The 23,388-nt window shown below is 52.7% G+C and overlaps 3 protein-coding genes across 8 annotated transcripts in view; 2 read left to right on the top strand and 1 right to left on the bottom strand.

Moving 5' to 3' along the window:
• Positions 1-203: 203 nt before the first annotated feature.
• ALKBH2 (alkB homolog 2, alpha-ketoglutarate dependent dioxygenase) lies at positions 204-9,112 on the bottom strand. Of its 3 annotated transcripts, none has more exons than XM_016189177.2 (4): positions 8,971-9,112; positions 6,038-6,430; positions 4,702-4,900; positions 204-1,484 (listed from the first exon to the last, which is right to left on the bottom strand). In XM_016189177.2, exons 2-4 carry the CDS (start codon positions 6,318-6,320, stop codon positions 1,178-1,180), a joined length of 789 nt encoding a protein of 262 aa, XP_016044663.2. In that variant the 5' UTR covers positions 6,321-6,430; positions 8,971-9,112; the 3' UTR covers positions 204-1,177. The 3 variants fall into 3 exon arrangements, with proteins under 3 accessions (XP_016044663.2, XP_060048923.1, XP_060048921.1); XM_060192940.1 differs by lacking the exon at positions 8,971-9,112 and adding an exon at positions 6,949-6,983; XM_060192938.1 differs by lacking the exon at positions 8,971-9,112 and adding an exon at positions 6,557-6,730.
• Positions 8,777-17,210, top strand: UNG (uracil DNA glycosylase). 2 transcript variants are annotated; one of them, XM_060192936.1, is made up of 7 exons: positions 8,779-8,974; positions 9,402-9,608; positions 11,470-11,565; positions 12,619-12,716; positions 12,996-13,084; positions 13,949-14,127; positions 16,289-17,210. In XM_060192936.1, the coding sequence occupies exons 1-7, from the start codon at positions 8,861-8,863 to the stop codon at positions 16,427-16,429; spliced, it is 924 nt and encodes a 307-aa protein (XP_060048919.1). In that variant the 5' UTR covers positions 8,779-8,860; the 3' UTR covers positions 16,430-17,210. The 2 variants fall into 2 exon arrangements, with proteins under 2 accessions (XP_060048920.1, XP_060048919.1); XM_060192937.1 differs by lacking the exon at positions 12,619-12,716 and having other exon boundaries at positions 8,777-8,974.
• Positions 17,211-20,905: 3,695 nt separating this feature from the next.
• ACACB (acetyl-CoA carboxylase beta) overlaps positions 20,906-23,388 on the top strand; it is a 96,368-nt gene continuing 93,885 nt past the window's right edge. For all 3 annotated transcript variants that reach the window (XR_009550301.1, XM_060192550.1, XM_060192554.1), the window contains exon 1: positions 20,906-21,292. The gene's annotated coding sequence lies outside the window, so the exon portion shown is untranslated. The remainder of the gene's footprint in view (positions 21,293-23,388) is intronic.

The following is a 23,388-nucleotide window of genomic DNA, read 5'->3' as shown; positions in this document are numbered from 1 at the left end:
CCTGTAAAATGTAGGATGAGCCTTGATGAGTCCAAGTCTGGCCCTTCCCAGAGTTTATTTTCTAGCTCGCACCCACAGCTGGCATCCAGTGCTGTCATTCTGCTGAAGCCCTGTGTTCTAGACATTCAGAAGGATTACACCAGGCTGCCTCAGCCTTCCCCAGACAAGTCTCCTGATGCAGCCCAGGCCGGAGGAGAGTCATCTTTATGTTCCTGCTAGATTTATTTACAGGTTTATTTCTGTTTCTAAAAAGGATACCAAGTTCCAAAGGACTTTCTGAGATAAGGTTTGGAGTCCATCGGATCCAAGCATGGGTCAGTCCCCCAGGGCTTCCTCTGAAGGGGGTGAGCTGACGGACAGGCCTGGACACACTTGGACACCTACCTCCCCAGTGTCCACTCAACAGTGCAAGAGGCTCAAGAGATGGCTGTGCCCTTCCCGAGGACTCAGGCCAAGGCACTGGAGAATGAACCAAAGGTTCTGCAGGCCGGAACGTCGGGGAAGGAGCAGCCTGGCCCCCGACTGTCCACTCCTCCCTGGTTCCCCCTCTGACCCCGCTCTGATGCTGAAACACACTCATTCCTGTTTTGCCCAAGTCTGGTGGGACAAACACCCAGACTGGGGACCTCACAGCACACTGCGTAGTCTCAACTTTGAGGAGTCACCGTCCTGCCGCTTTCTCTCTGAAATGTCGGTGAACAAGGTCGGCGTGCAGAGGGCCAGTCTGTGAGCATGTGGATTCGAGCAGATGTTTGGCCAGAGGCGTTTGAGCCAACGCGTTTGTAAACATTGAGTGATGACTGGGTGCAGTCTCTTGACCTGACTTAAAGCTGACTTCCTTGTTTTGTAAATTATTAGCTACTAAGTACGACCAAATCATCTTTACTTGGAGCTTTAAGTTAAGCTACTGATAGTGGTCTAGGCCCTATTACCTGCTGACGTAAGCATTGGCTCAAGGTCCCTTTTGTATCTGCTGTGTAATATAGCAATAAAAGAGTCATTTTGCTAGGAAAAAAGCCACCTTTACTATCTACAGACATGATCCCAGCCCCTCTTCCCACACCCAGCATCGCTGTCCTATGGTCAGACCTCTCTCACGTTCCTCGTCAGAGAGGCCAGCTCCCTCTGAGTCAAGATAGAAGGGGGGGAGTGGAATCACTAATGGCCACAGACACGCTCACTTCAGAGCAGGCAGCATCCTACGGAACGTCAGGTTGACCCGGGGGGCCAGAACCTTCTTGCGCACAGGCAGGCTGTGGTACCAGTACGTGTTGGTCGGGGGGTTCATCATGAGCAGGCTCCCGTGGGCCAGCTGGAGCCTGACCACCTCCGCCTTCCCGGAGGCCTTCTTCCCGCGAGACCCCCTGTTCCGGAACAAGAAGTCTCTGCAGGCCCCAAAGGAGACGGAGGCAATGGGGCTCCCGGGGGCCAGCTCCTTCTCGTCATCTCGGTGCTCCCCGATGTGGTCGAGGCCATCTTTGTATCTGCAGGGAGGAGACACCGACGGCTCAGGAACGGTCAGAACTGCCCATGTGGCAGAGTCCATGTTTCCTGATGGCGTGGACAGTGCTCAGCTCAGGCCACGTTGACCCTGCTGTGCTGCTGTCAGGCCCGAGGGTCCCTGCGCCCTTCCAGTGAGGCCAGGCTAAAGGAGAGCCTCCTCTGGCTCACTGTGGCTTCCCACCAGGCAAATACCCCAGTGGGCTTTCAATGACAGACAGGAAAAGGGCGGAGACACCACAGCACCTGTCCCATGTGCCAGGGACTGGAATCAAGAGTCCCTCCACACGGTAAGGTCAACTGTGCTCTATGGGGGGCGGGCGTGGACTATCTCTTGGCCCTCGAATTTTCTTTTTTGCTTAAATTTTTAGATTATTTATTTATTTATTATGGGTAGATGGGTAGAGATAGAAATTAAGAGGGTCAACAATGGTAGAGAATGTTCCATCCTCCGAAGGGAGGCTGGACAACATACTCTATGCTACACCTGAGGAAGATGGGTCCTGATATCGGGGCAGCTTGGAATGTTCCTACTCATGACCACAGAATGTGAGCTCAGATCTACAGGGATGCAGAGGTCACATAGGCTCCTAAGCTGAATATGGGCCCCAGATCACATCAAATTGATGGGGTTTACAGTCAACAATATTTATACCCCTTCCCCATATTAGGGAGCTACTCTCTTCCCTGATCCAGCTTTTTGTCCCTTTTCTAGCCATGACATCATCTCCCCAGACAATAACTTGGATCTACCTGCATATCAGATTTCAGGCTCAGAAAAAAAAAAAAAAAAAACTAGTATAGCCACAGGCCCTTTGAAATATAACTTAAAATATGCCTACTATCTACAAAATGGAGGACTCCCCAACACTTCATCTTCCAGCCTTTAGGTCCATGATTGTTTAACAATTTGTTTGGCTTTGTATGTTAACTCTCTTTTCAGCCACCAGGTTCCAGATGCCAGCAGGATGCAACCAGATTTCCCAGGACAAACAACCCCACCAAATATGTCCTGGACCTCTGCTTCCACAGAGCCCTGCCCCACTAGGGAAAGAGAGACAGGCTGGGAGTATGGATCAACTAGTCAACACCCATGCTCAGCAGGGAAGCAATTACAGAAGCCAGACCTTCCACCTTCTGCACCCCACAATGACCCTGGGTCCATACTCCCAGAGGGATAAAGAATAGGAAAGCTATCGGGAGGGGATGGGATACGGAGCTCTGGTGGTGGGAACTGTGTGGAGTTTACCCCTCTTATCCTATGGTTTTGTTAATGTTTCCTTTTAAAAAGAAATTAAAAAAAAAGAAATTTAGAGGGAAGGGGGAAGTAGAGAGGGAAAGAGAGAGACACCTGCAATACTGCTTCACCATTTGTAAAGCTTTCCCCATGCAGGTGGGGAATGGGGGCTTGAACCTGGGTCCTTGTGTATGGCAATGTATGTGCACAGTCAGCTGCATCACCACCAGCCCCATTGCTAATTTATTTTTTTCTTATATTTAATCGGACAGAGAAAAGAAATTGAGAGGGGTAGGGGAGATAGAAAGGGGGAGACACACATCTGCAGCCCTGCTTTGTGAATACACGAAGCTTGCCCTCCTGTGGAGGGGAGGGGGACTGGGGGCTTGAACCAGATCTTTGCACAAGGTAACGTGCTCAACCAACTGCACCACAATGCAGTCCCCCGAATATTCTTTTTATTTTTATTTTATTTTATTTATTTTCCCTTGTTGCCCTTGTTTTTGTTGTTGTTGTTATGGATGTCATTATTGGATAGGACAGAGAGAAATGGAGAGAGATGGGGAAGACAGAGGGGGAGAGAAAGATAGACACCTGCAGACCTGCTTCACCGCCTGTGAAGCGACTCCCCTGCAGGTGGGGGGCCGGGGGCTCAAACCGGGATCCTTATGCCGGTCCTTGCGCTTTGCGCCACCTGCGCTTAACCCGCTGTGCTACTGCCCGACTCCCCCCCGAATATTCTTTTTCTTTTTTTTTCTTTTTAAATATTTATTTATTCCCTTTTGTTGCCCTTGTTGTTTTGCCCTTGTTGTTGTTATTGATGTCATCGTTGTTGGATAGGACAGAGAGAGATGGAGAGAGGAGGGGAAGAAGAGGGGGAGAGAAAGAGAGACACCTGCAGACCTGCTTCACCAATTGTGAAGCGACTCCCCTGCAGGTGGGGATCCGGGGCTCGAACCAGGATCCTTAAGCTGGTCCTTGTGCTTTGCACCACATGTGCTTAACCCGCTGCACTACCACCCGACTCCTCAAATATTCTTTTTCAAGCCAAATACACACACACACACACACACACACACACACACACACACACACACATTATATAAGAGAGCTTCCAGAGAGAGAGAAGCCAGAACTGAGAGTCCTGGTCCCAGTGAGCCCTGGCACCTGCCACCCAGGGTCATTCTGCTGCCTCCCGAACTTCTTTTTCAAGTTGACTGATTTATTGTTTGCTTCCGGGGTTACTGCTAGGGCTTGGTGCCAGCACTGCAAATTCACTGCTCCTAGCGGCCATTTGTTTTTTATTGTTTTGGATAGGACAGAGAGAAACTGAGAGAGGGTAGGAAGACAGAGAGGGAGAGGAAGAGGGAGCACACATGACAGTGCACAAGGACCCGGGTTCAAGCCTCTGCTCCCCACCTGCAGCGGGAAAGCTTCATGAGTGGTGAAGCAGCGCTGCAGGTGTCTTGGGTGCGCCACCACCTGGTCCCCTCAAGCTGACTGACTTAAAAAGAGCTGGAGCCCCGGAGTCAGCGCAGGGGGCTAAGCGCACGTGGCACAAAGCACAAGGACCCGTCTAAGGCGGTGAAGCAGGTCTGCAGGTGTCTGTCTTTCTCTCCCCCTCTCTGTCTTCCCCTCCTCTCTCCATTTCTCTCTGTCCTACCCAACAACAACGACATCAATAACAACAATAACAACTACAATAATAAAGCAACAAAAGGGAATAAATAAATAAATAAGAGAAGAAAAAAAAAAAAGCTGGAGCCTCATCACTCTGACACATGTGATTCCAGGGATGGAAGTTGGGGCCTCACGCCACCCAGACACCCAGTCAGCACCCTACTCCGGTGCTAGCCCTAATTACTTCACTCAGCTGTCCCCCAGCCACCTCTGCTCCCCATGTGGAGACGGCCCTCCAGGGCACCACGGAAGATTCGTGAGGCGCAATGGCCCCGTGGGCTTACCTGTTGACAAGCACGAAGTTGAAGGTCTGTCCTGTCACCAGACTGACTCGGTCCCGGACACGCTGGAGAACAGGGATCCAGGGCTTGGGGGTCAGAGTGAGGCCGGAGAACATGTAGGTCAGCCCCGCGTCGCCGTAGGTCGCCTGCTTCCTCGGGATGGGGTGCCACCGACCGAACACCTGCACCCTGGCCAGCGCACCTGTGCAGAGCCAGCGCCACTCAGCTACCTGCGGGGGCCTCACTCGCACCTGGCGCTCCAGCAGGGGGTGAGTAAAACACGCCCCTCAAAATTCCTCCTCAGAATTCCTCGTGGCTTCCCCCCTGACCCATTTCCATGTAAGACCACTAAGCCTGCCCCTAGGTTGAGGACATGGTGCCAGGGCTGGGGAGGCAGCAGAATGGTTGTGCAAAAAAGACTTTCAGGCCCGAGGCCCCAAAGGTCTCAGGTTCAGCACCCCAGAAGCCAAAGCTGCTCAGTGCTCTGGAAGCAAGACAGAAAATACGGTCCCGGCCTAGTTCTCTCGCTCCCCTTTTAAAATATGATTTCTTTCTTTGTTTGGTATTTTATTATTTCTTGAAATAGAGAAATTGAAGGGAAGGTGGGAGGGAGGGAGAGGGGGGGGGAGAGAGAGAGAGAGAGAGAGAGAGAGCACTGCAGCACTGCTTCACCACTCATGAAGCTTTCTCCCTGCAGGTGGGGACTAAGGGGCTTGAACCCGGATCCTTGCACATTGTAACATGGTTCCAGGCCTCAATGGGACAGCAAGAGCTCCTATGTACGACGGCTGGCACCGGCCAGGCCCTTTGCTGCCGGGAGGGCGGGCACGGGGGTCCCCGCAAAGCTGACCACTGGCTTCCCGCAGAAACTCTGAGTTTAGCTGAAAAGGACACAGGCGGCCAGAGACTCCTTTACCTGGACTTGCAGGGAAGGAGCTGTCAGGAGAAGGAGCTTGGCCCTGCCTGACCCCGGGACGGGAGCCGGACACCACATTCCCAGTTGTCCCCATCAAGGTCCCTTGTGATGCTGGGAGCCCCAAGCATGAATTCTTTGCCTGGACACTTGCTCTCTCTCCCTATCCGATTTCCAGGCCTGACCCCTAATGGTCAAGTCCCACCCAGTGGTGGACAGAGAACCCTGCTGGCTTGTCCTGGCTTCTTTTCTCCCTGTTACTGTATCCTGAGCAGCCGACAAGGTGCTGGCCCCAGACCCAGGTGCTCAAGAGAATGTGTCAAATCCACCATCAAGCCCCTGGGTCACCGAGGAGTCAGTCCTAAGCTCAGACCCCTGCGGCCACCTGAAGCAAGTCTCTCCCCACACCCACAGTCCTCTGCTCACCTGTAAAATATTCCAGGTCTTTCTCCAACTCTCGGAAAATCTCGTCGGCCTCAGCTTTGCTGAACAGCACCGTGTAGTCACAGTTCAGGCTCTGGGCTCGGATGGGCTGCCAGCTGGGGGCTGTGGGGGCCACTCCATCCCCAGGGGCCTCTCTCCTTCGCCTCTTCCTGCTGCTTTCCTCTTCTCCCTCCAACTCTGCCCGGCCTTCTGCTGTCTGCCGTGTCTCCCTCCTTCCCAGAAGGCCCCCTGGCGCCCCCTTCACCAGGAACCTGTCCATGATCATCAGAGACCCGGCGGGAGGAGGGGGGGGGGCTGTCAGGCAGGTGCAAACTCCCAGCTGTAAAAATCTCTGCTCGCTGTTACACAGATCCTCTTCCACGGTTAGACCTGGTCCTAGAAAGGAAGCAGAGGGCCTCTTGCTGGGAGGGTCCCGCCTTGGTAAGCCCACTGGCGCCTAGCTCTGCAGCCGAGTCAGCTGGAAAGATCGCAGACCTGTGCCTGCACCCCACCCACACGCACCTGGATTTTCTTTTAAAGCCACCCCCAGCCCCAGCAGCTACTGGAAACTTCTCTCCAATCCCTGCTCATTGATTTATGATGATGATTATTATTTTACTAGAGCACAGCTCAGCTCTGGTTTATGGTGGTGCTGGGAGTTGGGTGCCTCAGGCATGAGTGTGTGTTTTGCAATGACCATTATGTTGTCTCTCCCCTGCATGGCCATCGGCCAGAGCTGAGCTGGGCTCTGGTCCCGCCCTCTCTTCTCTGTACGAATCTTTCAGTGAAATCAAACATGAAAAAAATTACGGCACGTGCACAGGGAAGGATTCTTCCCAACCCCCAGCTGCACCCGTATAGCTCAGGGTCCTGCAAACAGCCTGCGAAGGGCGGGAGGGGAGCGGCAAACTCACCCCAACCCCACAGCTCTGCTTCCGGGTGGATCTGCCTGCAGCCAGGATTGGCAGCACCCCCTGCCGGCCCTTGGGAGGGTGGCCGGTACTGCCTGGCTTCAGCTCCCCTGTGCCCTGTTCCGTCCCCAGGGGACTCACTGGGTGTTCAGAGGAGGCCCTGGGCCTGCAGCCTGTTGCTGGAGGTAGAAGCAAGCTTCTGCAGTCAGGGGCTTCCTTTTCGGCTTTTTAAAAATTTATTTATTTTCATATTTATTCTCCCTTTTGTTGCCCTTGTTTTTCATTGTTGTTGTAGTTATTATTATTGTTATTGATGTCATCGTTGTTGGATAGGCCAGAGAGAAATGGAGGAGGGGAAGACAGAGAGAGAGAGAAAGACAGACACCTGCAGACCTGCTTCACCGCCTGTGAAGCGACTCCCCTGCAGGTGGAGAGTCGGAGGCTCAAAACTGGGATCCTTCTGCCAGTGCTTGCGATTTGTGCCACCTGCTCTTAACCTGCTGCGCTACCATCCGACTCCCTTTTTTTTTTTTTTTGTAATCTTAATATTTTAGTAATTTAATGCGAGACCAGAGCACTACTCAGCTCTAGCTAATGGTGGTGCTGGGGATTGAATTTGAAACCTCACAGCCTCAAGCAGGAAAGCTTTCTGCAGAAACGGTATGCTGTCTCCCCACACCTGCCTGGGCTTCCCTTTCTGCTTTTCCTCTAGCTGATTTCCCTGACCTCTCCGTGCAGTGGGGCTCCACCAGCCAGCACCCCTGAGGGTGCCCTGAAGCTTAAATGAGGTGGATGGCTCCTGGCTTTGGCTCCATCTCCCTCAGTGGAATGACAGCTCTGTGAATTCCAGGGAATTTTGAGTGTTGACAAACGTATACACAACCAAGTCCCGAAAGCTCCATCACTCCACAAAACTCCCAAACTTTAGTTATCGGCATCCCAGCAGCCCCTGGAGTCACAGATGCTGGAGAGCTATTCTGGTTGCTCCTCCTCACTCCTTCCCTCGGCCTCACCAAATAAATCAAGGCTCGGGAAACAGAACAATGGCTCATGCAACAGATCCCTCATGCTTGAGGAACCAGAGTTCCCAGGTACAAATCCCTGGTAGGTCCATAAATTAGAACTGAGCAGTGCTCTGGTTAAAAAAAAAGTTTTAAATAAAAATAATTAGGGCTGGGGAGATAGCATAACAATTATGCAAAATAAACAACAACAACAAAAATAACCACAACAATGTTAAACAACTAGGGCAACAAAAGGGAAAATATAAAAAAAAATTTTTTTAAATAATTATGCAAAATGACTTTAGTGCCCAAGGCTCTGGGTTCTTAAAATTCAACCCCTAGCACCACCCACTGTAAACCAGAGCTGAGCTGGGCTCTGGTAAATAAATAAATAAATAAATAGATAAATAAAATACAATACTACCTTCCCCGCCCCCAACCTTACAATGTAGGCAAAATGTCTGACTACGCTGGCTCTCAGTAAAATAGGTTGAGCAATTTAAATGAGAATAGAGCTAAATCTAGACTCTCAATGTTAATTTTGCTCTTACCACCATCCCAGGGGCAATGTTTTGTTTCCTTTTAAACACGTTTTACCAGGATTTAGGCGGCAGGGCCTGGCCCCCAGGGCAGAGGCGGGACCCAGCTCCACCAATAAAAGAAGGAGCACAAAGCACGCACCTGGGCAACCAGCCGCAGGCACCCGCCCCCCCAAACCCACCAGGCCTGGGCGGAGTTCGCAGCCCCTCCCGCACATGCGCACTGGCCCTCGCCGCCCCCCGCCCGGACCCCGGCGGAGCATGCGCGGAGCAGTTGGCGCCAAGCTCTGAGGGGCGTATATTGGCGGCGGCGGCGGCGGCGGCGGCGGAGGCCCCGGGGCGGCGCGCGTCCGCTCCCTGCTCGGCTCCAGGATGATCGGCCAGAAGACCCTCTACTCCTTTTTCTCCCCGAGCCCTGCCGGGAAGCGGCGCTCCCGCAGCCCCGAGCCGGCAGACGTAGGGACCGGCGTGGCGACACTCACTGAGGTGACCGGGGAGGCCCTTGGGGTCCGGTCGGCAGGGGAGTTGTCGGGATTTCCCACGTTTCCTGAACCCTCCGGGATGTACGGCGTCCCCGAGCTGCGTGGTGCCTCCACGCGTTCAAAACAGCCGCCTCGGAGCCGGGGCGCCGCCATGCTGGGGAGCCAGCCAATGGGGACGGGCTGCGGGGCCTTTGCGGCCAATCAGGAGGGAGGGGGGGCGGGCGCTGCGGAATTTGCCGCGAAATGCGTGTGTGGGCGGGGCCTGGGAACTAGCGCCGCCAATCAAAGGCAAGAGGAGGCGGGACTGTGGATTTGCCGCGAGAAACCCACGTGGGCGGGGCCGCCGGGGGAAGGTCCCCGCGGCCAGCTGGCGGGGCTGGGGCGGCCTTGGGGCGCCAGGGCCTGAGCCGCCCGCCGCCGTCCTCCTGCAGGCCAGCCCCGCCAAGAAGGCCCGCGCCGAGCCGGCGGAGCCCGGGGAGCCGCCCGCCGCGCCGCTGAGCCCCGAGCAGCTGGGCCGCATGCAGAGGAACAAGGCGGCCGCGCTCCTGCGCCTGGCCGCCCGCAACGCGCCCTCGGGGCTGGGCGACAGCTGGAAGCAGCCGCTGCACGCCGAGTTCGGGAAGCCCTACTTCATCAAGGTGCGCTCCGCCGGGGACCCGAGGGCTTTGCGTAGGGTTGGGCATTCGCCTCTTTGAGTTCAGGTTTATGCAGGGCTGTGAAACGGTGTCACGGCGTGTTTCTGTTTTCTTTATTCACAAGAAAGACAGAAAGAACCAGACATCACTCCGGTACATGTGGTGCCTGGGACTGAACTCCGAACCTCATATATAAGCGATGAGAATCCATCGCTTTATCCACTGCGGCACGCCCCGGAAAGAGAAAAAGGAGGGAGAGGGACCAGACGGCCTCTGGGGCCCCAGACTGCATGTCGGTGCTTTAAATGTGGCCCTTGTTTGTTTTGGGCAGAGCACCTCTCAGTCGGGCTGTTGGCGGGGTCTGAGAGCTGCCCCCTGCAGGCTCCGGGGGGCCAGCTGCACTGTGCCTCCCCCGCCACCCCCACCCCCACACACACTTTCAAAGAGAGAGCAGCCCACTGGCATGAGTTCTGTTTTTATTTATTTTTTTAATTATTTTCCCTTTTGTTGTCCTTGTCTTTTTATTGTTGTTGTAGTTATTGTCGTAGTTATTGATGTTGTTGTCAGGACACAGAGAGAGAAATGGAGAGAGGAGGGGAAGACAGAGGGGGGGGAGAGAAAGACAGACACCTGCAGACCTGCTTCACCGCCTGGGAAGCGACTCCCCTGCAGGTGGGGAGCCGGGGACTCGAACCGGGATCCTTACTCCGGTCCTTGCGCTTTGCGCCACGTGCGCTTTACCCGCTGCGCTACCGCACGACTCCCTGGCATGAGGTTCTGTGGATGGAGCGCAGCACCTAACACTTGCAAGCCCAGCTTTCCACCACCCCGCCCTCTTCAGCCTTCTAGTGAGTGAGCCTGCTGTCCAGGAAACTGGGGCGTAGTAAAACCACATACCGGATGCCTGAAGCTTTGCTCCACCTTTCAGAGAAACCAGAGAGGCTGGGAGACAAATTACAAAGCCAGGGGCTTTGGGCTGGAGCCTTGGCACTGTGGCGTTTACCCTCCAGCTCATCCAATCATTGCTTTCTCCAAAGATAACAAAGGGAGGGGTTGGCACCAGCAGGAGTTCTGCTTCCTCTGCTCTGACCCAGACCACAGAGAAGCAGGGCTTGGAGTGCTTGCTCCTGGGGAGGGGGGGCTCCTCATTTACCTTTTTTTTTTTTTTTTTAAACTTATTTGTTATTGGATAGAGACAGAAATTGAGAGGGATGGGGAAGATAGAGAGTGGGAAAGAGACAGACACCTGCAGCCCTGCTTCACCCCTCATGAAGCTTTCCCCTTGCAGGTGGGGACGAGGGGCTTTGAACCCCGGGTAACTGCACATTAATGTGTGCGCTTAACCGAGTGCCACCACCTAAGCCCTACTCATTTCTTTTTGATTGCCACCAGGGCTATCCTGGGGCTCACTGTCTGCACGACAAATCCACCGTTCCTGGAATTCATTTTTTAATTGTTTTTGATAGGGACAAAAATTGAGAGGAAAGGGGAGAATAGAAGGATATTTGTTTGCTTGTTTACCAGAGAATTGAACCTGAGACTTTAGAACTTCAGGCTTGAAGTCTTTTTGCATAACCATTATGCTGTCTGCCCGCCCGAGGGAGAATAGACGGGAGAGATCCCTGCAGCACTGCTTCACCACTTGCGAAGCTTCCCCCCTTGCAGTGTAATGTGTGTGTCACTGCCCAGCCCTTGGTGCTGTCTTGATTTGTTTTGCAAAAAGCACTTGGGTATGAAAGACAGCCTAGAGCTATGATGTTGTTTGGATTGTTAAAGCAAAAGCATAGCCTGAAGTTCTCACGACTGGATTTCCTGGGCCAACTAGTGAGGTCCTGGCTTTAAATCAAGCTGTTCTTTAATTCAGCTGATGGGGTTTGTCGCAGAGGAAAGAAGACATCACACTGTGTACCCTCCGCCCCACCAAGTCTTCACGTGGACACAGATGTGTGACATCAAAGACGTAAGTTGTGTGGGGACTCCTATACTTGAATCGAGAGCTCCATTCTAGCATATGTGGTGCCTGGGGTTGAACCCAAGGCCTTGCACATGCACAGCCTGCTGTCCCCATTTCCTGTTCATCTTGTCTTGGCCCTCGTGTATGTAAGCAGAGGACGGGACTCCGGTGTTGGCAGCTTTACCCCTCACAGTGGCTGCCACCCCGGGTACTCGGCAGACTTCACTCACACTCTTCATTTTAGACTTGGGGTTTTTGCATCTAGCTTTTGGGTTTTAGAAGTTTAAAAAGCAAAATCATAAGCCAAATCCCATTAAATTCAGTATGGGATTTGCATGTCTGACTAGTTGGGCCTGTCTTGAATCTCAGCGCCCAGCACGTCAGGAGAGATTAAGGCAAACGGGCATGAAGCCTGCCAGTGCAGACGGCCCAGCGTGGTCTCTGTGCAGAGAGGGAGAGAGAGAGCGCTCACCTGCTGGGCTGAGCCCCACTGGGAGTAGTGCTGTCTTCTTGCTGGCTTTGGATCTGTGGTGTCTGGAGAAGTTGGCTGGAAGGAGTTGGGGTGCACCTTGCTCTCTTTTAATGCTGTTTTATTTCGGTGAGAGATGTAGAGGTGTGTGTGAGAGAGAGACAGAGACACCAGAACCCTGCTCAGCTCTGGCTTATGTTCATGCTGGGAATTGAACCTGGGACCCTGGAGCCTCAGACATGAGAGCCTCTTAGCATAAGCATAACCACCATGCTGTCTCCCCAGCCCAAAACCTTGCTCTCAGCCTAGTCATTTTGCAATTACAACAGTAGCCATGGTCTTAGATCAAGAGAACCCAGCACCGCCATCCACCAGAAACACATAGCGGTACACTTGGCGCTCCCCGTTCCCTCCACTGGAATGGGTCAGTGCAGTGGGGTCATGGAAGGAGAATCTGATCCAGTCATTAACTCCCTTCTGGGGCTACTTAGTTGAGGAGGGGTGTAGGCTGCCCCTCTCCCTCGGAGGGGTGTCTGTGTCCGTCGGCCTTTGCATCCACTCCAGTGCCGTTTCGTTCCTGGCATTCACAGGTGAAGGTTGTCATCCTGGGGCAGGACCCATACCACGGCCCCAACCAAGCTCACGGGCTCTGCTTCAGCGTCCAGAGACCGATTCCCCCACCGCCCAGGTAGGCTGGCTGCCAACCACTGTGGGGGCCCTTTGCTAGATCACCCAGCAGCGTAAGGGGTTCTCTTCGGGCCTCTTAGGAGCTAGTTCTTTGGTGAGGAGAGGGCTTAGCCCAAGAACTGAGGTCAGCAGGAAGGAGCAGAGGTCACCCCATGAATCGATGGGCCTTCCCCTGCCCTCTCTGCAGTTCCTTCACAGGCTAGAGTTAGCTGAGTCCGTGGTCTTGGGGGGTCTTTAGAGTCAGGCTTAAGATCTTACTCCTTTCTCTCCTGGCCTTCAGTTTGGAAAACATCTACAAAGAGCTGTCCACAGACATCGACGGCTTTGTTCATCCTGGCCACGGAGACCTGTCAGGGTGGGCCAAGCAAGGTAAGAGGCCCCCGGTGCCCCCTTCCCATCCTCACCTTCCTGAAGGGTGGTCATGGGAAGCCAAAAACATGCCTTCCTCTTTAGAGAACAGCTCATAATCAATTACAAATCAATCATACTTTGGACAAGGAAAGTTTGTTCTTGGGAGTCGGGCGGTGGCGCGGCGGGTTAAGCGCAGGTGACACAAAGCGCAAGGACCGGCATAAGGATCCCAGTTCAAGCCCCCGGCTCCCCACCTGCAGGAGAGTCGCTTCACAGGCGGTGAAGCAGGTCTGCAGGTGTCTGTCTTTCTCTCCCCCCCCCCCCCCCGTCTTCCCCTCCTCTCTCCATTTCTCTCTGTCCTATCCAACAGCATCAACAACAACAATAATAACCACAACAAGGCAACAACAACAAGGGCAACAAAAAGGGGGGGGAATTGGCCTTCCCTTCTCAGCCTGCCTGCATGCTCTTTAATTAATTTACTTATTTTTAAATATTCCCTTTTATTGAACACGTCAACACCTTCACTGGCTTCTTGTAGCCGGGCTTTGGCTCCCAACGACCCATTTCGAGCGTTTGCTCTCTGGGATTTTTTTTAAATGTTCTGTTTATTTTAATGAGAGAAGAGAGTGACAGAGACGGGGACCAGAGCTCTGCTCAGCTCTGGCTGATGATGGTGCCGGGGACTGAGCCTGGGCCTCGCACCTCAGGCTGGAGTCTTTGCAGAACCTTTGAGGGGGGTGGTGCAGAACGAGCGGAATGGGGAGAGATGGCACGGCCTCCGTCCTCGCCCAGAAGCCACTATTGGAGTCTGGTGGCCTGATTCCAGGTCTGACCGAGGTAGTTTCCTCCCTTCACCCGACTTCTTGGCTCTCTCCACAGGCGTCCTCCTCCTCAACGCCGTCCTCACCGTACGAGCCCATCAGGCCAACTCCCACAAGGAGCGGGGCTGGGAGCAGTTCACCGATGCCGTGGTCTCGTGGCTCAACCTGCACGCGCACGGCCTGGTCTTCCTGCTCTGGGGCTCCTACGCGCAGAAGAAGGGCAGCGCCATCGACCGGGTAGGTGGGGCTCAGCCTGCCTGCTGCTGGGTGATGGTGCTCAGGGTTTGGTGCAGACCATGAGTCACGCAGTTAGGAGTACAGGCGCGTGGAGAGATGCCTGGGCACTGGTGAGATGCATCTCCATGTCCCCGGGCCTCAGCCTGACAGCTCTCCCCACACTGCCCCCCTGCGTCCTCCTGTCTCTTGCATCGGCCCTGTCCTTACCCACCTCACACCCACCCCTGCCTGGCACTCCTGCTGCTGCTCACAGTCACTCAGGGGAAGCCGTGAGCCACCCTGACTGTCCAGGGTGACCCATAGCCAGGTCTGGGTGTGCTGGGGGCAGGCCGGATGCTCAGGTCAGCGTTTAGCTTGGGTCTCTGGGCTGCGTCAGAGCCATCCCACCCCCTCACCCAGATGGGCGTGTCGTGGGCAGGAACTCGGGGCTCAGTAAAGAGTGTAAGGGATGGACGCCCCATCCCCTGAGGGTGACTGAAGGGTCCACACAGCTCAGGTCACATGGGGTGCCAGATACTGACTTTACGACCTCGTGCCCTTATTTCTTGACTCAGCATTCTAGCTCTTAGGGTGTAGACACTGGTACGTGTGCTGCCGGGGATTGAACTCAGGACCTCGTGGTTGAGAATCCAGTGTACCACCTCCTGGTTCCTTTTTTTTTTTATATATATATTTATTTTCCCTTTTATTGTCCTTGTTTTTTTTTTTATTGTTCTTATTGATGTCATCGTTGTTGCATAGGACAGAGAGAAATGGAGAGAGGAGGGGAAGAGAAAGACAGACACCTGCAGACCTGCTTCACCACCTGTGAAGCGACTGCCCTGCAGGTGGGGAGCCGGAGGCTTGAACCGGGATCCTTATGCCGGTCCTTGTGCTTTGCGCCACGTGCGATTAGCCCGCTGCGCTACCACCCGACTCCCATTTTTTTTTTTGTTTTTTTTTCTTAATTTATAAAATGGGAAGACTACAACAACAATAATAACTAAAACAACAAGGGCAACAAAAGGGAATACATAAATTAAATATTTAAAAAAAAAAAAAAAAGGGAAGACTGACAAGACCATAGGATAAGAAGGGTACAATTCCCACCACCAGAGCTCCATATCCCATCCCCTCCCCTGATAGCTTTCCTGTTTTTTTTTATTTACACTTATTTATTTTCCCTTTTGTTGCCCTTGTTTTTTATTGTTGTAGTTATTATTGTTATTAATGTCATGGTTAGAAAGGACAGAGAGAAATGGAGAGAGGAGGGGAAGACAGAGAGAGGGAGAGATAGACACCTACAGACCTGCTTCACCGCCTGTGAAGTGACTCCCCTGCAGGTGGGAAGCCGAGAGCTCGAACCAGGATCCTTATGCCAGTCCTTGCACTTTGCGCCATGTGCGCTTAGCCTGCTGCGCTACCGCCTGACTCCCAGCTTTCCTATTCTTTAACCCCCGTGGGAGCATGGACTCAGGATCACCATGGAGTACAGAGGGTGGAAGGAAGGTCTGGCTTCTGTAATTGCTTCCCTGCTGAACATGGGTGTTGGCAGATCGATCCATATCCCAGCCTGCCTCTTTCCCTAGTGGGGCAGGGCTCTGTGGAAGCGGACACATTGGTGGGGTCGTTTGCCCAGGGAAGTCTGGTTGGCATCATAGTAGCATCTGGAACCTGGTGGCTGAAAAGGAATTAACATATAAAGCCATAAAAATTGTTAATTGGGGGGAGTCGGGCTGTAGCACAGCGGGTTAAGCGCAGGTGGCGCAAAGCACAAGGACCGGCATAAGGATCCTGGTTCGAACCCCGGCTCCCCACCTGCAGTGGTGTCGCTTCACAAGTGGTGAAGCAGGTCTGCAGGTGTCTGTCTTTCTCTCCCCCTCTCGGTCTTCCCCTCTGCTCTCCATTTCTCTCTGTCCTATCCAACAATGACATCAATAACAACAATAATTACTACAACAATAAAACAACAAGGGCAACAAAAGGGAATAAATAAATATTTTTGTTAAATTGTTGATTAATCATGAACCTAAAGGCTGGAATATTGCAGATGAAGATTTGGGGTCTCCATTTTGGAAATAGCTAGTAGGTTTATTTTAATTTTGCCGCCTGCGGCGCAGACTTGCATAGACTGCCCAGGCCCAGCGCTTGGCCCTCTGCTCACGCTCCACTTCTCCTGCAGAAGCGTCACCACGTGCTGCAGACGGCCCACCCCTCCCCGCTGTCCGTATACCGCGGCTTCTTCGGATGCAGGCATTTCTCGAAGACCAACGAGCTGCTGTGCAAGTCCGGCAAGGTGCCCATCAACTGGAAGGACCTGTGACCGAGTCCCGGCGTGGGGTGGGGGTGGGGGGGTCTCCTCGAGGCGTTTGTCAAGTTGTGAGGCCTGGCTGACGTTCCCCGTTAATCCTGCAGCACGCCAGCAACGGAGGAGCGTTTCTGAGAAGCAGGCTGCACCCTGAACCTTCGTGCCTTTGCCCCACACACTGTGCTGCCCAAGGGAAGGGCCCACAAGCAGGGTGGCGGCCTGGCACACTTGCTCCCCTCCGGCCTCTCGCAGGAGGGAGGGAGCTGAACACCTGCACTCAGGCCGCAGTGAGGCGCTGGCGGTTTTTCCCTGGTAGGGTAGCAGCCATCTAGGCGAGGGGCAGAGGGTGCCGGTGTTTCTGTTCAGAAAGGACCCACTTTAAAGAAAGTCCGAGGACCGTGTCAGTTCCCAGAACTAGGGGTGCACTTTCCACTCCTAGTGGGGTGGGGACCCCTAAGGCGTTGGCACCGGTGTCCCTGGAGAGGTAGGCAGAGGCAGGGAGCCATCTGGCCACACCACTCCCCTCTGGGTATTTCCAAGACCGAGTCAAGTTGAACAGGGAGGGGGTTCATAGTTTTAGGGACTGAAGTCACTTTGGGAACTTTTTTTTTTTTTCCTGCAACACTGGAGAATTTTGCTTTTATATGACACACTTGTAAATAGATGCTCTTTTTATTTGCCTGTTGAACGTCCTGTTGGGTCTGCGCTGTGTCTGGATACCAGTGGAGATGCTGGCGGACTGCTGGTGGGTCATGCCAACCCCAGGAGTCAGGGAATAAAGATGGTTCAAGTTCCACTCTGGTCTGCATCACCTCCCTGCGGCCCGGCTCCGACATCACCCTTGGACTCCCGGGCAGTCCCCTTCCTCTGCGGGGAGACACCCTGCATCCCTATGAGGTCCCTTCCAGCCCAGTGACTTTATCTAGGGGGTCTCGGTTGACCCTTCAAGGCACCATGCCCTGCCAAGACCAACCTCTGGTGTGGGATCCCCTCCACCCCATCCCCAGATCCCTGGGAACCTGGACTGGAGGCTTATGGCCCCTGGGGGAGGCCCTTGGCTCTGGCCACACACCAGCAAGATGGAGCTTGGACTTCCTGGCTCGGGGAAAGAGGAAGCAGGCAATTGAGGGCTTGGTGACATAGAAAACAAGGTCCTGTGAGGACAGGTGACCCGGACTTTGGAAACCCCTTTCCAGAAGGTGTGCCACCACCACCCCCCCCCCCAAATATTGCTGGGAGAGATGATGCCTCTGCACCCCGCTCGTGCTGCCAGCAAGTCTGGGGGTCTGCCCTGAGCAGGACAGTGGGTGTCCGGGTCCAGAGGGGACAGGATGTAACCCGCGGACGTTCCGGCAAGGACACAAAGCTGTGAGTTAACCTTGAAGTCTAAAAGCAGAAAGGGGGGAGGGGTGAACTTTCAACCATGAACCCTATGTGACACGCACACACACACCCTCACATCCAGGCTGACTTCATCTCAGTGAGGCCAGTGAACCCAGTCCCCTTCCCTGGGGGCTGGGCTCGGGCCTGGGTGGCCTGTGTGGCAAAGCAGTGCACCATCCAAGCTGAAGCTTCACCGGCCCCTTGGGTAGCTGTAACCGAGTATTATTGCAACTCCTGGGGCCAAGTGGTGCCACACTGGGTTAAGTACACACATTATGATGCACAAGGACCTGGGTTCAAGCCCCCTGTCCCTACCCACAGGGGAAAAGCTTCACAAGTGGTAAATCAGGGATGCAGGTGTCTGTCTCCCTCTCTCCCTCTTGTCAATTTCTGGTTGTCTGTAACTAAAGACATATAATTTATTGGGGATTAATGTTTTACATTCAACAGCAAATATAATAGTTTGTACATGCATAACATTTCCCAGTTTTCCACATAACAATACAACCCCCACTAGGTCCTCTGTCATCCTTTTCCAGGACCTGAACCCCACGCACCCCAGAGTCTTTTACTTTGGTGCAATACACCAACTCCAGTTCAGGTTCTACTTGTGTTTTCTCTTCTGATCTTGTTTTTCAGCTTCTGCCTGAGAGTGAGATCATCCCATATTCATCCTTCTGTTTCCGATTATTTCACTTAACATGATTTCTTCAAGCTCCATCCAAGATGGGCTGAAAACGAAGTCACTGTTTTTAATAGCTGAGTAGTATTCCATTGTGTATATAGACTACAACTTGCTCAGCCACTCATCTGTTGTTGGACACCTGGGTTGCTTCCAGGTTTTGGCTATTACAAATTGTGCTGCCAAGAACATATGTGTACACAGGTATTTTTGGATGGATGTGTTGGGTTCCTTAGGATCCATCCCCAGGAGAGGAATTGCAGGATCATAGGATAGGTCCATTTCTAGCCTTCTGAGAGTTCTCCAGACTGTTCTCCACTGAGGTTGGACCTTTAAAAAGAACTGAAACTCCTCATTTTTAGTAACTTTCTTGTTGAATAGCTGTCTCTTCCCTGTGTCATCTAAGCTTGCTGTGATGCCAGCCCTGGTGTACAGAAATGACAGTCCACCTGCTAGATGGGGGGTCAGGCATCCTTGGGCTGGAAAGCATCAGGGGGCGAATACTTAAGAAGAACCAGGCGTGTGAGTGTGTGTGTGTGTACCAACAACAGTGCTGGAGTTTTGTTTTTGCCTCCAGGGTTATCGATGGGGCATGGTGCCTACACTTCAAATCCACTGCTCCTGTGGCCATTTTTTCAATTTTTTGGATAAGTTGAGGGGCAGACAGGGAGACACCTGCCGTCCTCCTTTGCTGCTTCTGAAGCATCTCCCCTGCAGGTGGGGAGCCAGGGCCTCAAACTGGGGTCCTTACACTTAGTACTATCTGCACTTAATCGGGTGTGCCACTGCCTCCCACACACACACAATTCTCAAGTTTTAAAAATTAAGCTAAAGGGGAGTTCAGCTGTAGCGCAGCGGGTTAAGCGCAGGTGGCGCAAAGCACAAGGACCGGCATAAGGATCCCGGTTCGAACCCCGGCTCCCCACCTGCAGGGGATTCGCTTCACAGGCGGTGAAGCAGGTGTCTATCTTTCTCTCCTCCTCTCTGTCTTCCCCACCTCTCTCCATTTCTCTCTGTCCTAATCCAACAATGACAACAACAATAATAACTACAACAATAAAACAACAAGGGCAACAAAAGGGAATAAATAAATAAATAAATAAAGCTCTAAAAAAAAACAAGGACAACAAACAGGAAAAAAAATAGCCTTCAGAAGCAGTGGATTCGTGGTGGCACACCTGACTAAGCACACATAGTGCACAAGGACCCAGGTTCAAGCCTCTGGTCCCCACTTGCAGGGGGGGAAGCTTCACCAGCAGTGATGCAGTCTCTGTCCAATAATAAGTAAAATATAATGAAAGGCCATTTCTTTTTTTTTTAATTTATTTCTTTATTGGGGAATTAATGTTTTACATTCAACATACAATAAAAATAAATACAATAGTTTGTATGTGCATATCATTCCCCAGATTCCCATTTAACAATACAATCCCCACTATGTCATTTATCATCCTTCATGGACCTGTATTCTCCCCACCCACCCACCCCAGAGTCTTTTACTTTGGTGTGATACGCCAATTCCATTTCAGGTTCTACTTCTGTTTTCTTTTCTGAACTTGTTTTTCTTTTTTTCTTTTTTTTTTTTTAATTTAAGAAAGGATTAATTAACAAAACCATAGGGTAGGAGGGGTACAACTCCACACAGTTCCCACTGGAAAGGCCATTTCTGTACCATCGGAAAGCTGACGAGTAGCTCTGGTGGGGAGAGGTTTCCTCAGTGAAGCGCCTTCCCGGGCCGCCACCGATGACCGAGGGTTGAGGTCAGCAGACATTGCACCCTGCACGTGCCCTGCGGCCTGTCCTCAGTGAGATTTCGGGCTTGTGGCCTGGTCCTAAGCCACAACAGGTCATCTCTGCATGAGGTCCCAGCGAGAAGGGCACTTCCTGCTCCTGGTCCAGTGGGAGAAGTTCCAGGAAGCCCTCTCAAGTGACCTCGGCTTCTTGGAAAATGCATGGTCAGTGCAGCCAGTATTGCTGGCAGGGGAAGGACACCTGCCCCTCGCCCCCCTCACCTCTACAGTTCAAGTGCTCTTGGCTTCTCTGTTCAGCGTTAAGAGTCTCGTCCTGGTTTACTGAGATCGTGGCTGCTGGCCGTTGACCTCCTTACCTTGTGCCGGAGCACAATGCCGTTTTGTGTGGCCTGCCCTGCTTCCCTGCCACCAGTTCCGTTTAGTTTGGAGCTGGAGGTGACCTTTGTCCTCGTGCCGCCAGCCCTCCCCCATGGCAGAACATTCTGTGATTTTTGACTCTCTCGGGCCAGGCCAGAGTCAGCCAGCTGAGTGGGGACTGAACTGCAGTGTGTCTCCCCCTGCCGCCCCCCCTCCACCCCGGAGTGAGTCACCAGACACCGACACCTCACTGAGCAGCGTCCCCACTGGGAAGGGTTCGCCCAGCTGTCCGGGGAAACTGAGCGGAGTGACCTCTGGTTCATCCCCGCCTGGAACCCTCCATGCTTCTGGCCCCCTGGGCTCCTTCTAGAAGCTGCTTCTCACACCAGCAAAAGCTCAGGGGCAGTTTGCAAGAAGTAGCTGAGAATTTTTGAAGTAAAGTTCTGGGAGCACAAGGCAAGCCCCCTCCCTGCCACTGGGACAGGGAGGGGGGGCCCAGGAGAGGGCAGGTCTCTACACTGGGTGCTGCCTCTCTCCAGTGCCTTGAAGGTTAAGTGCTCCAGGATATTTTTAAACAGCAGGGGCCAGTTAATCTAAAAGTGGCATTCACAGTCACAGCAGGGAGCATTTGGCTGGCAAGCCAGGAGACTGGAAGAGAGAAGCCAGGGGCCCAGAGGGGGAGAAGACATGGGGAGAGACTGAAGGGTAAGTGAGCCCACCCCCACCCCAGGGGACCCGGTGCTGGCAACAGCCTAGGCCAGTTCCTGGTTCCTGTGTGTGGGAGAGGAGCTGGCGGTTGGCAGAGGCTTCTGCAAATGGCAGGTGGCCGGGAAGGAAGCTGTCTTGGGCCGCGGGCAGGAACATTGCTGAGGGTTTAGGACTACTGCAGGCAGCTCTCTTCCGCACCCTGAGATTTAAGTAAAGGTATTTGGTTGATATAAAAGTTGGGCTTTCCAGGAAGCGCACCCTTAAGGCAGGGAAGGCACTGGTTGCTGGAAATTTAGCTTGTCTCTGTTGCTTCTTTTTCGCTCGGTATGGGAACATCAGAGCTACACCGGCCGTAGCCTTCTCGCTCTGTATCTGTCTCTTTCTGTCTCTTCTCTTCCTTTTATGAAAGTGAAAAAACACTTTTGTTTCGGTCTTCGTTATTCCATGTGGGGCCCAGGTCCCCATGCATGCCAGACAGCGAGCTCTGCTGCCGGACTCTCCCTAGCCCTAGAGTTTGTTTGTTTGTTTGTTTGTTTTAAGATTTTATTTATTTATTTATTAATGAGAAAGATAGGAGGAGAGAAAAAGAACCAGACATCACTCTGGCACATATGCTGCCGGGAATCGAACCCAACACCTCATGCTTGAGAGTCCAAAGCTTTATCACTGCTCCACCTCCCGGACCACAAGTTTTTTTTTGTTTTTTTTAATATTTAAACATGTGCATTACAAAGCCTGGAAAATAGTTCACTTGGACAGTGTGTTGCTTGACCATGTGTGAGACCCAGGTTAAACCTTGCTCTCTCACTGCACTGAAGGAAACTTTCGTGCTGTGATAATTCCCTCTCTCTCTCTCCTTCTCTCTCTCCCTCTCTCTCTCCTTCTGCCTCACTATCTGGAAAAGTCAGTCCAGAGTAGTGAAGCCCCCCACACCCCAGGGAAGGGGAGGAAGAAAAAAGAGGAGAGATAAAATAGAGGGGACTGGGCAGTGGCACACTTGGTAGAGTATACCTATTACCATGTGAAAAGACTCAGGTTCAAGCCCCTGGTCCCCACCTGCAGGGGGGAAGCTTCCCAAGCTATGAAGCTGGTTTGCAGGTCTCGCTCTTTCTCTTCCTCTTCCACTCTTCTCCTCTCCCCCCTTACTTTCTCCCTGTCTTGTTAAATTAAAAATAAATACTAAAAATAAAGTGGAGATAGCGTAGTGATTATGCAAAAACTTTCATGCCTTGGGCTTTGAGGCCCCGGGTGGCGCACCTGATTGAGCACACACACTACCACGCTCAAGAACCAGGTTTGAGCCCCCAGTCCCCACCTGCAGGGAGGGAAGCTTCACAATTGATGAGCAGGGCAGCAGGTGTCTCTCTGTCTCTCTCCCTCTCTATCTCCCCCTCCTCCTCTCAATTTCTCTCTGTCCCATCTAAATACACACACACACACACACACACACACACACACACACACACACACACACACACACACACACACGCCTTACAGTGATCCAGCTGGTGACGAAGCCAGTAGCACTTGGGACTTGCATATGTGAGGCCCTGTGTTCAATCCTCGGCATCATATACGCCAGAATGAAGGTCTGACTTTCTCTCAGCAACAAAGAGAAAAAATATTAATGTAATTTAAATGTGTGCATATACATAAATTTAATTTTTTTAAAACTGAAATTGCTATGGCCCGGGAGGTGGCACAACGGATAAAACATTGGGCTCTCTGGGGCCGGGTGGTGGCGCACCTGGTTGAGCGCACATGTTACAGTGCGCAGGGACCTGGGTTCGAGCCCCCAGCCCCCACCTGCAGGGGGAAAGCTTCACAAGTGGTGAAGCAGGGCTGCAGGTGTCTCTCTGTCTCTCTCCCTATCACCCCCTTCCCTCTTGATTTCTGACTGTTTCTAGCCAAATAAATAAATAAAGATAATAAAAAAAAAACGAGGTCTTGAGCTCAATCCCCGGCAGCACATGGACCAGCATGATATCTGGTTCTTTCTCTCTCTCTCTCCTCCTATCTTTCTCATGAATTAATAAATAAATTCTTTTAAAAAAACTGAACTTGCTATTTTTCTTTTTTTATTTTGTTTTATT

Source organism: Erinaceus europaeus, chromosome 6 (assembly GCF_950295315.1).
Source record: "Erinaceus europaeus chromosome 6, mEriEur2.1, whole genome shotgun sequence".
Classification (NCBI taxonomy): Eukaryota; Metazoa; Chordata; class Mammalia; order Eulipotyphla; family Erinaceidae; genus Erinaceus; species Erinaceus europaeus.
This window is presented reverse-complemented; position numbering and strand designations above follow the sequence as displayed.